Source organism: Pavona decussata, unplaced genomic scaffold (assembly GCF_977016875.1).
Source record: "Pavona decussata unplaced genomic scaffold, jaPavDecu1.1 SCAFFOLD_36, whole genome shotgun sequence".
Taxonomy (NCBI): Eukaryota; Metazoa; Cnidaria; class Anthozoa; order Scleractinia; family Agariciidae; genus Pavona; species Pavona decussata.
The window spans coordinates 807,011-819,203 of NW_028145458.1; the positions used below are offsets into that span (position 1 = coordinate 807,011).

The 12,193-nt window shown below is 37.2% G+C and overlaps 1 protein-coding gene and 2 long non-coding RNA genes across 6 annotated transcripts in view; 2 read left to right on the forward strand and 1 right to left on the reverse strand.

Annotated features, from left to right (window-relative positions):
* Nucleotides 1–175: 175 nt before the first annotated feature.
* On the forward strand, nucleotides 176–1,842 carry LOC146484231 (uncharacterized). Its single transcript, XR_014863673.1, has 2 exons — nucleotides 176–372; nucleotides 1,200–1,842. It is a non-coding gene; the product is annotated as an uncharacterized LOC146484231 (long non-coding RNA).
* A 1,584-nt stretch (nucleotides 1,843–3,426) lies between these two features.
* Nucleotides 3,427–11,096, reverse strand: LOC146484232 (WD repeat-containing protein 82-like). The gene is made up of 9 exons (XM_085105029.1): nucleotides 10,870–11,096; nucleotides 9,611–9,708; nucleotides 8,700–8,766; nucleotides 8,233–8,332; nucleotides 7,355–7,471; nucleotides 6,618–6,773; nucleotides 5,568–5,637; nucleotides 4,602–4,744; nucleotides 3,427–3,755 (listed from the first exon to the last, which is right to left on the reverse strand). The coding sequence occupies exons 1-9, from the start codon at nucleotides 11,028–11,030 to the stop codon at nucleotides 3,693–3,695; spliced, it is 975 nt and encodes a 324-aa protein (XP_084961155.1). The 5' UTR covers nucleotides 11,031–11,096; the 3' UTR covers nucleotides 3,427–3,692.
* A 344-nt stretch (nucleotides 11,097–11,440) lies between these two features.
* The window catches only part of LOC146484233 (uncharacterized), a 56,298-nt gene continuing 55,545 nt past the window's right edge, over nucleotides 11,441–12,193 (forward strand). For 3 of the 4 annotated variants that reach the window (XR_014863674.1, XR_014863675.1, XR_014863677.1), the window contains exons 1-2: nucleotides 11,441–11,507; nucleotides 11,815–11,902. This is a non-coding gene — a long non-coding RNA (uncharacterized LOC146484233). The other variant, XR_014863676.1, reaches the window with a different exon arrangement.

A 12,193-nucleotide genomic window follows, 5' to 3' on the forward strand; every position in this document is an offset into this window, starting at 1 on the left:
TTGCCTTTACCTACGATTGTCGTGTTTTAAAATCCTACGACATTTTTTGTGTTGCTTGCGTCTGTCGTAAGGATGTTGTAGGTTGATTTACACGACGCGATTCGTGTTGTAGGCATGGCGTAAGCGTGTCGCATGCGACAAATCGTAGGCAAAATCGTACCGTCTAAATCGCCCTTAAGGTGTGCACTGATAGATGTTTCTTCATAATGAAAGTAGACACAAGTCACTGCAGGGTTTATTCAGCTTCTTAGGGCCCAGTAAGCCCTTGTCAGAGATTTTAGAGGGCCTTTATTCATGAAAAAGGCCCCAAGATATTTCAGCTTCTAACACAATATACAAATTAATGATCAGTTGGTACTGAGATATGTTAAAGTGCTACTATGATGAAATTCACGTCATTCTAATCTGAGTCATTTTAAAACATAAACAAGTAGTCTGTACGTGAAGAAGAATGCTGTTTACTATTTTCAAATATCTCTTTTTGTTCCGGAGATATTCAAGTTTTTAAAATATGCAAATTAGCCAAGTGATGACGTCATAAACTCAACCGAATTTTGATCAAGTATTATGAAAAAAGATATCTCAGCCAATTTGTATCAGAAATGCTTGATTCTTTGCAGTTACATTGTTCTAGGTGCGCTCCACAATATGAGCCTATCAGTTTTGTTACCATGGCAACATACTGGGTTCCAGTCCTCCCTGATACTTAAAGCTTTGCTGGCCACCTTTGGCGTTCTATTTTGATATTTGCCAATGGTGCCTCATCTGCATGATCCAGCAAGTGTATAAATATGTTAGGTCGAGTTCGTGGGCTTGTTAATTTTTTTCAAGCTGAAAATCACTAAAATATTGAAATCAGGTTGGAGGGGACTGGAAAAGAGTGAGTTGCCATGGGAACCAAATTTTTTATAGCCGTAGGTGTATTGCCTTTAGAACTATTAGCCTGCTAGGTTTCAATGGTCTCTGCTGTAAATTGATTGAGATAGCTCTATTTATATACTTGATGTTATATTGAGTTGAGAATATGACGTCATCAGTCATCTAATTTACATATTTTACACATTTTTCAATCTTAAATATCTCCGGAACCAATGCAGATTTTTAGAAACGGTAAACGGCGTTTTTAATCTTTCCTAGAATGCTATGTGATAAACCTTAAAATTCAAGAGGTAAAATTTTGATCATAGTAGCACTTTAAGGAAATTTTTAAAGCTGCTTTGATAACATTCAATTTGTAGTAATGTTTTCTGCTCTGTAGTCCAGAATGAATCTAAAAAAAGATAGCCATGTTCTCAAAGTGTAGTCAAATGTCTGTAATAGTAACATGATCTTCCTTTGAAACTTGAGTGCCCTGCAAATTTGTGGTTAAAAATGATCTCACAGTGCTTCATGCTAGAGTAAACCCTGCATTGTATTGGTTATTTTCAGATCTAAGATGTCGTGAAGTGGCCAAATTACCCTGCAGCTGTTGTGTAATTAAAGGGAGGGTACTGTGGCAAATGGTTAAAAACATAGTTTACTCCAGCAGTAACAAATAATTATCCAGTTGCAATTCAATCTAAGTATCCTGGGATACAAATGATGCAATTGGATTCCCACCAATAATATTGTTCCTGTTGGGAAATTACTGTTAGTAGATTTTATTTTTGTAAGGAAGAAATTTTCGGTGTTGTTACTCAACTGACTGTCAGGTGGCAAAACAGAGGGAGATTTAGTAATTTATTACCTCACTGTAATATTTAGTGTGTTTTCACCAGCGAGCACTGTATAGAACAATAAGCTATGACATTGCATTGGCTTGTACATAATTGTACATGGAATAAAAACATTTCCTACAATTTCGTTTTTGGTTACATTGTGTCTAGTGTGTGCTGTAGGTTATTCACGGGTGGGGTGATCCCTACTGAAACTGAAAGCTGACTAAGAGGTGTGAATGAAGTGTCCAAAAAGAAAAGCTTGCTGTTGTCATATTCCATTTGATGTCACATGGACATCAGCTTGTTTTACTGCATCTACTTTTGGTTGGTCTTGCAATCTTAGTTATGTTGACCTCAAGATTTTGCTACATTGAATTTGCAGTGAATAAATTTTCTACAAACATCTTCAGTTGCATCAGAGCTTGAGCAGTCACCAATGGCAACAGAAGTGTCATTTAAAAAATGTTTTATGTTATTTGCATTACTTTGCAATTATTCTGGATTGTTCAACCGTGCATGATGTTTCCAAATAATTATTCTCCAGGAACTGAACTGGTAGGTATGGCATTCAAATTTAGAGTGAAAATTTCAGAATTTGCATTTGCCCATGTTCACTGACAAAACTTTTAATTTTCTTCATTTCACTTATAGACAGGCAAAAAGGTACCAGAACATGCCAATAATGCATGCGCATTGTTACTGTTTTCTGGTAAATAAACTCTTTGGTTAATGATGTTGTTGTTGTTGCCTCCACCATTGTAGTGGCCAAGGGCCCTAATGTTTCCTGCAAAAAAACTGCTGACTCATCTCCATGGGGACATGGTAGCCTCCCATGCAGTAGAGGAGCATTACCCGCCTCTCCACAAATGTCTGACTAGACCTAGACCGTTAGACTCCTCGGGGGGGGGACACAAACTCCCCCCCCCCCAAAAAAAAAAAAAAAGACTGCGTGGGAGGCTACATGAAAGATGGCTGCTAATTAAACCCAGAAAGGGTGTGTTCACGACAAATCTTCATGGCCACATTCAGCACTACACAGGAAGAGATGATGGAAATGAATTGGAATTGTATGGAAAATATGAGGGACATTTACAGCCAAGCTGTCTTTTAGACAAAATCCAGACACCCCTGAGGTAACTTTATGTATATCCTTTACACTTTTTGTTAGATTTCATCCTATACAGTGAATTAAAATAAGCAAAAAAAGGAGCGATGTTACGGTGTCATCTTGGTACCATTATCGAGTAAAGAATGTAACAGAAAAGATAATTTTATACACAAAGTAAAGGTGTGAAATATTTCACACCTTTACTTTGTGTACATAAATTATCTTTTCTGTTAATGGTAATGGTACCAAAATGACACCGAAACGTCGTTCTATTTTACGATTATTTTTCTAGTCAACTGTATTTCTAAATTTAATCTTTTCAGACAGTGAATAAACCACCAAAAGGCTTTTGTTAATTAATTCAACCAGCACCAGCAAATCAGGGAATCATTTCCAGAAACATTTCAATTTTTAAATATTGTAAAACTTATCCATCTTTGACTCTGGAAGTTAATGTCATCTATTGCTTGTACCTTGTAGGAATTCCCAATCTTTTACCGGATACAGTGGGTGGGAGGAGAGGTGGAAGCTAATTTTCTCTTTCTTTTTGATGCTCATAATTATGACTTATGATTCTAAGGCAATTCCACACTGTGTAACCAATAAAGTATCAAACAAACATTATTAAAACTTTTTGAAAACAGTTTATTTACAAAAAAAAAAAAAAAAAGTCCAATCAACAGAGTTTATGTATATGTAAAGTATATGTACAAAGTTCTTAAAATGTTATGTTATTCCTTTGCAATACAATCAAACTGTGTATTGTTCTTGATACTTTGCAAAAGAAAACTAAACATGCACTGTACACTTGTATTGTAAGGAACTACACTTAGAATTCCCCGCAGACAAACAATATTAGGCTTGTGTTCACCACAGGGTGTTCCTTGCTAGCTTTGTAGTAATCTTTTGCTAGCATCATCAAGCTCTTCTAAGTTAGGTAACCAGAATGCCTGAAAAACAAAAATTCAAACTATGAATTAAAGCAGAATAACAAACATTTAAAGGCTGGTTTTCACTAGCGACGGAGTCAGAGTCGGAGTCGTAAGCAGAGTCGTAAGAGCGCTTATGACCTAGTGAAAATCAAAAATCGGAGTCGTAAGCGGAGTCATAAGCGCAATGGAATCAGAGTCAGAAGAATCAGAACGTTTCCATTTTCTTCCGACTCTGCTTACGACTCCGTCGCTTAGGTTCTGCTTAAGCAAAGCTGTTTTCACTAGATCATAAGCTCTACGCTTCTGATTACGACTCCGACTCCAACTCCGTCGCTGGTGAAAACCAGCCTTAAGAGAGATACAATGCTTCACGCTTTTCTTAAGTTTTGAGTCTTCCACGCTCTAAGCTGCTGGGAACAAGGAACAGAATGCAAAATTTAAGTGAAGAGATTAGGAAATATGGCAAAGGTGACCTTCCCTTTTGACACTCATTTCCTTCATATTCCATTTTTTGTTTACTTGCAAATACAAATAGGAATACTTTATTTAAGGTGGTAAATACACTTAGCTAAATGGATATATCACATGTGAAATGTTGCAACCTGTGGTAGCTAGTTTTCACATGATTTTTTCATGTTTCTATGATTATTTTGTTAAAATGTATGTAGAAAGGAGAGGTCAACTGCATCGCTGATATGTGGTTACTATATTTTTTGGGCATTACTACTTGTTTTGTGCCTAATAGAGAAAAAAAATATACCAGTCCTTATTAGTCAGTAGAAATGCCACTGATTTAGCAGGTTCCTCTAAAAATGGTGCAGACATCTAAATTGAAAAAAAGATAAAAATTGAAGTAAATCTTACCATGTTAGTACAAGCAGAAGCTAACATCATGTACTTAGGGTTAAACCCAATACACTGAATAGGACCAGGATGATTCCCCTCTAGCACAGTAAGCTTCTGGCCACTGTCTGATGCCCACACATGGACCCGTCCATCCTGTGAGCCTGAAAATTAAAAACAATATTTATTATGAATTGAGTTTCTGTCAGTCAGAAGGTGGGCTGATTACATGTAGCTCTGTTGGACCAGGGGCTTTCAAGCCACCTTTCACTTCACTTCCAATAAGGTTGAATTTACTAGTCCTACAATCTATGAGTTTTAAATTCTGAATGAAAATGTGTTGTAAGCCAATTCAAACATAAGCAAATTAATAAAATAAATGGTCTTATTCAGGAATATATCAGTACTCCAAGTCTCAAATGCATACGTCCTTCTCATGACAAGCCATCCCTTATATAAGCCCATGGACTTGCAACGATAGCTTTTTAGGCTTTTAAACTTCACCCTTTTTCATTGTCAACCCAAGACATTTTAAAATGGAAAATTCTGTCCAATAGCAATAAGCTAAAAGAGGCCCTTGAATATCAGCCCGAGGCTTATTATTACGTGGAATTTGAAAATAATTTAAGACAATCACCACAAAGTCTGGACATGCACCATATAATGTATTTATGGTGTCATGAAGCCCCATTTAAGATTTCAAGTGAGTAATTGGGAAAACGAGCAGCCAGTAGAATATTGATTAAGTGTCTGGGGAAAGGTAAAGGAATTTCCCAGTTTAAGTCATGTCAGTCACTCACTACATGTAAAATTAATATGTCAAGTTTGAAATCAAGTTAACTGGAAAATTATCTATGGCGGCTTAAGTTGTTTTAACTTAACGCTGCCCCGTTGGCACTTCACTTCTTATGCTTCCTTTCTTTTCTTTTTTGGTCTGAAATATTTCAACAAAAGTTGTAAGCATATTGCTCCAAACCATTTACACACCTGATAAGACGTATTGTGCGTCAGGAGAGAAACAGACTTCTACTGGGGTGGTTCTTGAAACAGCATGTCCCTAAAAGTAAGATAGGTAGGTAAGTAAAGGTAAAGTGATTTTATGAGCCAAGGCCTATCACACTGGTACCTCCAGTTGCTGGAGAAGAAAGGAATGTATACCTGTTAATCATACGAGAAGGTGCTAAACAGTTTAACATATTAATTGTTGCCTGCTGTACAAGATCTTGCAGCTTAGACCATGGTGTTAAGAATATGGCTCAACCAATTACTGTAAGTATCTTGTTACATTTCATGCAACTTTGTAGAACGAACATGTTAAAACAAAAGCAAAGTGAACAATCCAGACAAAATTAACTAATCATACAGTAACTAACCGCCGCCCGGTTAGCTCAGTTGATTGAGCATCGGACTACCATGCGGGAGGTCGTGGGTTCAAACCCCGGCCGGACCAACAGTCAGGGTCTTTAAATAACTGATGAGAAAGTGCTGCCTTTGTAATGACATCTGCAAATGGTTAGACTTTCTAGTCTTCTAGGATAAGGACGATAAACCGTAGGTCCCGTCTCACAACACTTCAATGTTCATAACCCTGTGGGACGTTAAAGAACCCAGACACTAATCACAAAGAGTAGGGCATGGAGTTCCCGGTGTGCTGGTCTGGTCTTCGTGCTGTTTCATGATTTCATGGGTTGGGTGGGTAGGATGAGGTTGCTAATGGACAAATGCTGATGTAAACCGCATTTAAATATATATGAATAGAAAATGCGGTATATAAATGCATTACCAAAAAAAAAAAAAAAAAAAAACTCAGGTAGATGGTCTATTATTAAAGCATAGGAAACGTGCATGACAATCTCAAAAACTGGTTTTGTTTACTTCTCTCCAGAGACACACTTTTTTTCACCAATCAGAGAACATTGTGCTGCAGCAAAACCACACAAAATGCAACATTACTACTTTCAAGACAATTGAAAACTACTCTTACATTAATCAGAAATTGTACATGCACACTGTATTCAATAACAGTATTGAACTCACTGTAAATGCATGAAGTTGTGTTCCTTGAAATGCATCAATCAAATGAATGACTCCTCCATTTGTGGCCAGTAAAATCATTTTACCATCTGAGCTAAATTTCACACCAGTCCACTCAATGTTAGGATCATTTTGAATGTGGAAAGTGGAAAATGGACCCTATTAAGTAAATCACAAGGAGACGATTCTTTAACAAGATATTCAGAACTTTTCAACAATGATTATTTTAGTAATGTAACACTGCAATACTCTGGCTTCAACAAAATCAGTTTTCAAACTTTGGATAAATTACAAATTAAACATTATTAAGGTTGCTTGGTTAGCATCTGGTAACAGTTGGGAACAGCACATTACAAATGAGGAACTCTATGGAGATCTTCCTAAAATCTCAGACAAGATAGCGGCTTCATGACTCACCCTAGCAGGTCACTACCATCAACATCCACAGCTCCCTGCTAAAAGTCATCCTATGGGAGCATTTTGGATCACTTTAACTACTTAAGGTCACTACAGACCTTCAATATTAAAGGATTTAATTTGCTGTTTTAGGAGTAAATTGAAGGCACAACAGATGCAACTTGGATATCCTCTTTAAAAACAAGTGCAATCAATGATTATTCATCTGCCCAGGTATGGCTGCCACCTTTACTCTAACTTACATTGGAGACACCGGAATAGACGTTTATTAGTTAAATAAAGAAAATTCTATACTTTTTGTTTTCTTAACTTGTTAGAATTACCTTGTCAAATGACCTTAAGTCATAAAGCTTCACCATTTCAGAGTCAACACCAGCAGCGAATATGAGACCCTCAGGATCAAAAGCTGCAACAGGTCTTCCATTAACATGCATCAATCCCTGGATAAAATTTCACATCATTTGAGAAAACATTAATCCAACTAGGCAAGACTGATATGTACAGTGGGAGAATAAGGAAGTTAAAAGTATGTGTACTAACAAATCTGTTTCACTGTTACAATTAAGAAACAACTTCTGTCTTTCCAGAGAGGCACAATAAAATCAATATGCTTTAAAGGTTTGGGATAATGAGAAACAATAAAAATATTGCGCACACACAAAATGTAATTGACTGTATCCACTGTTATTTTGAGATTCTAAACTTCTAAATTTATATCATTTAGCTAGCAATCTTTTCATTATCCATCTTAATTAAGTATGAAATACAACGGATTTAAAAACAAATCACTGCGTAAAAAATCTAAAAGTTACTACTATCTAACTGCATACAAATATAGAATTGTCATGTGTAAAAAGTTTCCAAAAAGTTTTTACAAAGAAGAAAATTAAAAAGAAAAAAATATCTTTCCGTAAAGAAAGTTCTAAACAGTTACACCACTGTTTGACTGCTACTTCTAACAATTCTGTGGAAACAAAGACAATTTGTTTTTATTTCCTTGCAAAACAATAACCCTGTGAAAATTTACTGCATTTCCTTTGAGGTGGCTGATTGGTTAATCAGAGTACATGCCCAACAAAGTTTTTTCTATAACACATGTATTCTCACTGGAACATGCCTGTCCAACATGTACATTACAAACAAAAAATGTTATGCAGTGTCAAAAAAACAGAAAAAAAAAATTATTTGTGCAATTATTTACCTGGCAATTTGGGGATCTCAGGTCCCACAACCTTAGCGTCCTGTCTAATGAACCTGACACAAATGTATCATCCATTGGTGACATGTGAAGGGTCATTACTCTACCAAAGAAAGTAAGCTGGTGTTAGCTGTCTGTATAGAATCTGGCATTGGCAACAAAAATAAAGGGCACATACAATGAATGTTGACACAAACGGTGGATCAGAGATTTAACTGAGCTGCAGTGTGTATTGTAGTGCTAACTGAACTCATGAATTTTCTACTATTAAGCATTTGCCCTACACACATAGGAAGAAAATAGTATACTGCATGAGCAAAGACACACTGATCAAATTTGGAGGTTGTAGGTTTGAGTCAAAGATATTGATTAGCAGAATTTACCTACAAGGCTGTGAGGGACTTGGGATTGCTTTAAATAAAAAAATATATATTTCAAATTTGTGTACAAATAGTTTTGACTGGTCTCACCTTTTTGTGTGTCCTGTAAAGTATCTGAGATACTTGTTATCATGGAGGGAGAGATAACGAATGGTGTCTGTTATGAGACAACAAGAAAGATGTCAAACTACACCATGTAGAATGATTCAGTATGAAACAGCAACAGACTCAGAAGAGTGGCGGATACTCTTAAAAAAGCTGTATATTGAATGTTTAATTATATAATCTGGTATATAATCTGTACAGTGTGCAGTTTCATACTACAGTCAACTCTCTTGTAAGCGACCACCGTTGGTGCACGACAAAGTGGTCGCTTACGGGAGGTGATCGCTTACGGGAAAGATCAATAAAATAAACCAAATGCTGAACTGATAAATTAATTACCTTAAAATATTACCCTAGCAGCTAAAATTAGGCAAATAGAAACTAATTTATTTGATTTTTTCACATCTATTCATTCTTCTGACGAAACTTTGTGTAACATTTTGGAACAGATCACTGTAACAATTCCCATTTACCTACAGATCTAATTATAGTAATCTTCTCTGTCTGTAAACTGTCAGTTGTCCGGGGCAGCGTCATTAAAAATTGAACTTTTGTTGCTTCTGAGTAATTGTTTACTCAGATCATACGCGAATATGTTGGGTGGTTGCTTACCGCAAACAGAAAACAAAAGAACATGTCAAATATCTGGCCTAAAAAGTGGTTGCGGTCCCTCAGAAACTTGAGTGGTGGTCGCTTATGAGAGAGCTCTTGTAACAGTATTTAACTGAGAAACAAAATGGTTGTTTACGAAGTGGTCGCTCATGGGAGGTGGTCGCTATGAGAGAGTTGACTGAATAGTTCATTAACTCAGTTTATTAATTTTACATGTGTTGTATATCACAGATGCTATTTAGTACTTTCCCCAAACAGTGCCAACTAAAACTTCAATCGCTCACCATCAATCTTTGTAGAAGTGTGAATGACTGTGTTTGTAGCATGTGTGTACTGGATATTAGCTACACCATATTTCTTGCTGTAAAGAGTCCTTTTTGGCCTGTAAAAAGATCAGCCATGAACATCATCAAGATTGTCATCTTTAGTTTGTGTAGAATGAAGTACAAAAAATATTCTTGCAAACAAATGTGTTTGCTTTCTGGCTTAAAATGACATTGGATTAAGTTATTACTGTCAGCAAGTTACATGTAGAGCGGAATCTCGATATAACAAACGCAATATTGTGTGTGATTTCGCAGGGTAACTATTTTCAAACATTGCTCAGACCAGCCAAAGTTACAGTACAGTCGACTCCCGATAACTCGAACCCTCGCTAACTCGAACCTCGCGCTAACTCGCACCAATTTTCCTTTCCCTTCAGGTCATTTTCTATATAATTTTACCCTCGATAACTCGAACTCCCGAAAACTCGAATCTTTTCCAATTTCCCTTGAAGGTTCGAGTTATCGGGAGTCGACTGTAAAATGTAAGGAATGGAACCCAGATATAGCGAACTATGGTGTTATGAAATCCCAGTGATAACGAACATTATCGACAAACCCAAATTGCAAAATATCTAACCTGATCCGATGAGAAGTTGCATGTGAAACAGATCAACAGAGATAAGATTCCATTTTAATGCAAAAGACTATGTCGCTCTCAACAGCCTATTATATTTTAACAACAGTGTTTATGTTGAGTGACTGTTGGCTGATAGTTGCCCTGTGTAAATTTGGGTTCTTAAAACAAACATTAGCCCAAGAGGTGAAGAATCAATGTCTTATATGCTAATTTTAAGAACATTAAATTTCCATGGGCAAACTATCAAACCAACAGTCCCGAGACGGAAATACTCTCTTGTTTTTCTTGTTCACCACTAAACATTCTTTCAAACAAAAATCACTGAGACTCGAATATTTTCGAACTTATGCTAAATGATCAATGTACAAGATAAATGAATTAAAAGAATAAATGGGAGGGGCTTTTTTTGCGGCTTGGTAAGTTTAACAGTCATGTAAGATTTTATCCAGTCTGCAGTTCCCATTACTAATCATCTTCTCCACATTTTACAAATTAATTATTAGCCAAACCCCTATTTTGGTCTTTTGTTCATAAATTTGTGTTTAAAAGGAACACGTTTCCCAGTCCCTTACCGCTTCGTTAAACCTTTACTAGGTTACACTGGGTATTCGTTACACTGTACATGAAAAGTTGATCTTACTTTCCCTCGAGGCAATCATAAATCACGATGGAATCGTCATCGCTACTGGAGATTAGAGTCTCTCCGTTGGGTGCGAAGTCCGTGTGATTGATTCGATCACTATTTTCTCGAAAGACTTTCGCCACTCGAAAGCTTCGAATAGTGCTGTCCACTAGTTTCATTCTCGATGTCACAGAAATGTGGCCGCCATTTTCAAAAGAAATGCATTCCGACGGCGTTTTGTGAGTTTTACATGCAGTTGGAAAAGAATATACCGCTGAAATGATCGCGTATTCATCGAGGCCAACCGCTGGGAGGGGAGGGCAAGGGTACTCAGTCAATGGTTTTGGATCAGGGGGCTATGACTCCTGTTTTGAATAGATAACCGCTTGTCACACCAATCTCGTTTCTAGAGAAGTAGAAAGAATTCTGGGGATGTGGATGATTTGAAATTCGAAAGTCGCACTCGTACTCAATTTCATACTCCGTCTCGAAGGTCCCCATCGATCCACCGTCTTCCACAGTCCGGTCAAGAATGCCGGGTCCATTCTAATTTTTCGAAGGACGTCAAGAATCTGACCACGTGATTTGGTTGTGGCTCAGATTGCAGCGTGTGGAAGCCGTTCGAGTGGGCAAGAAGCTCGTATTTTTTTGAAACTGTGAGTATACTTTGATCGTTATGGCTCAACTGAAGTTTGGGTTGCTTGGTTCGGTGCTTGCTCTGTATTATTTCTTCCATTTGTTTCACCTCCATTTCACTGCAAGGTCGCAACAAACAAGCTAAAATTTGTACGTTTGTCAACTGACTCAATCAATTCCATCTCCGATCTTCTTTTCAATTCAATTTTATTCACGCTTATTACAACGAAATACAATATATTTTATAGGAAGAAAAAAAAAATTGGAGGTGCGGTTCGTTATCAAAGTTCCAGGAGGGTCAAGAAATGATTGTTGGTTATTCTGCAGATCTTTACAGTCTGCTCGAGTGGAGAATGGCGGGCTTCTTCGATGCGTTGGGACAAGAAGTCTTGCTCGCTCATGTTTATTCCAAACTGTGAGTATTTGATTGTTATGATTCAATTGAAGTTTGGTTCGGTGCTTCCTGTGTTGTTTCTCTCATTTGTTTCATCTCCTTTTCGTTGCAAGACTGCAAGATCGCTGCAAACAAACTGACATCTGAAGTGCAGTTCCTAGTTTGAGGAGGGTCTAGAGATGTTGTTTGGTTTGCAGATCTTTTCATGCCAGTCTACTCGAATAGAGAATGGCTGGCTTCTCATTTGCGTTGGACCAAGAACTCTTGCTTACTGCACGCAAGTGCCCCCCCCCCCCCCTCCCCTGGTCATTC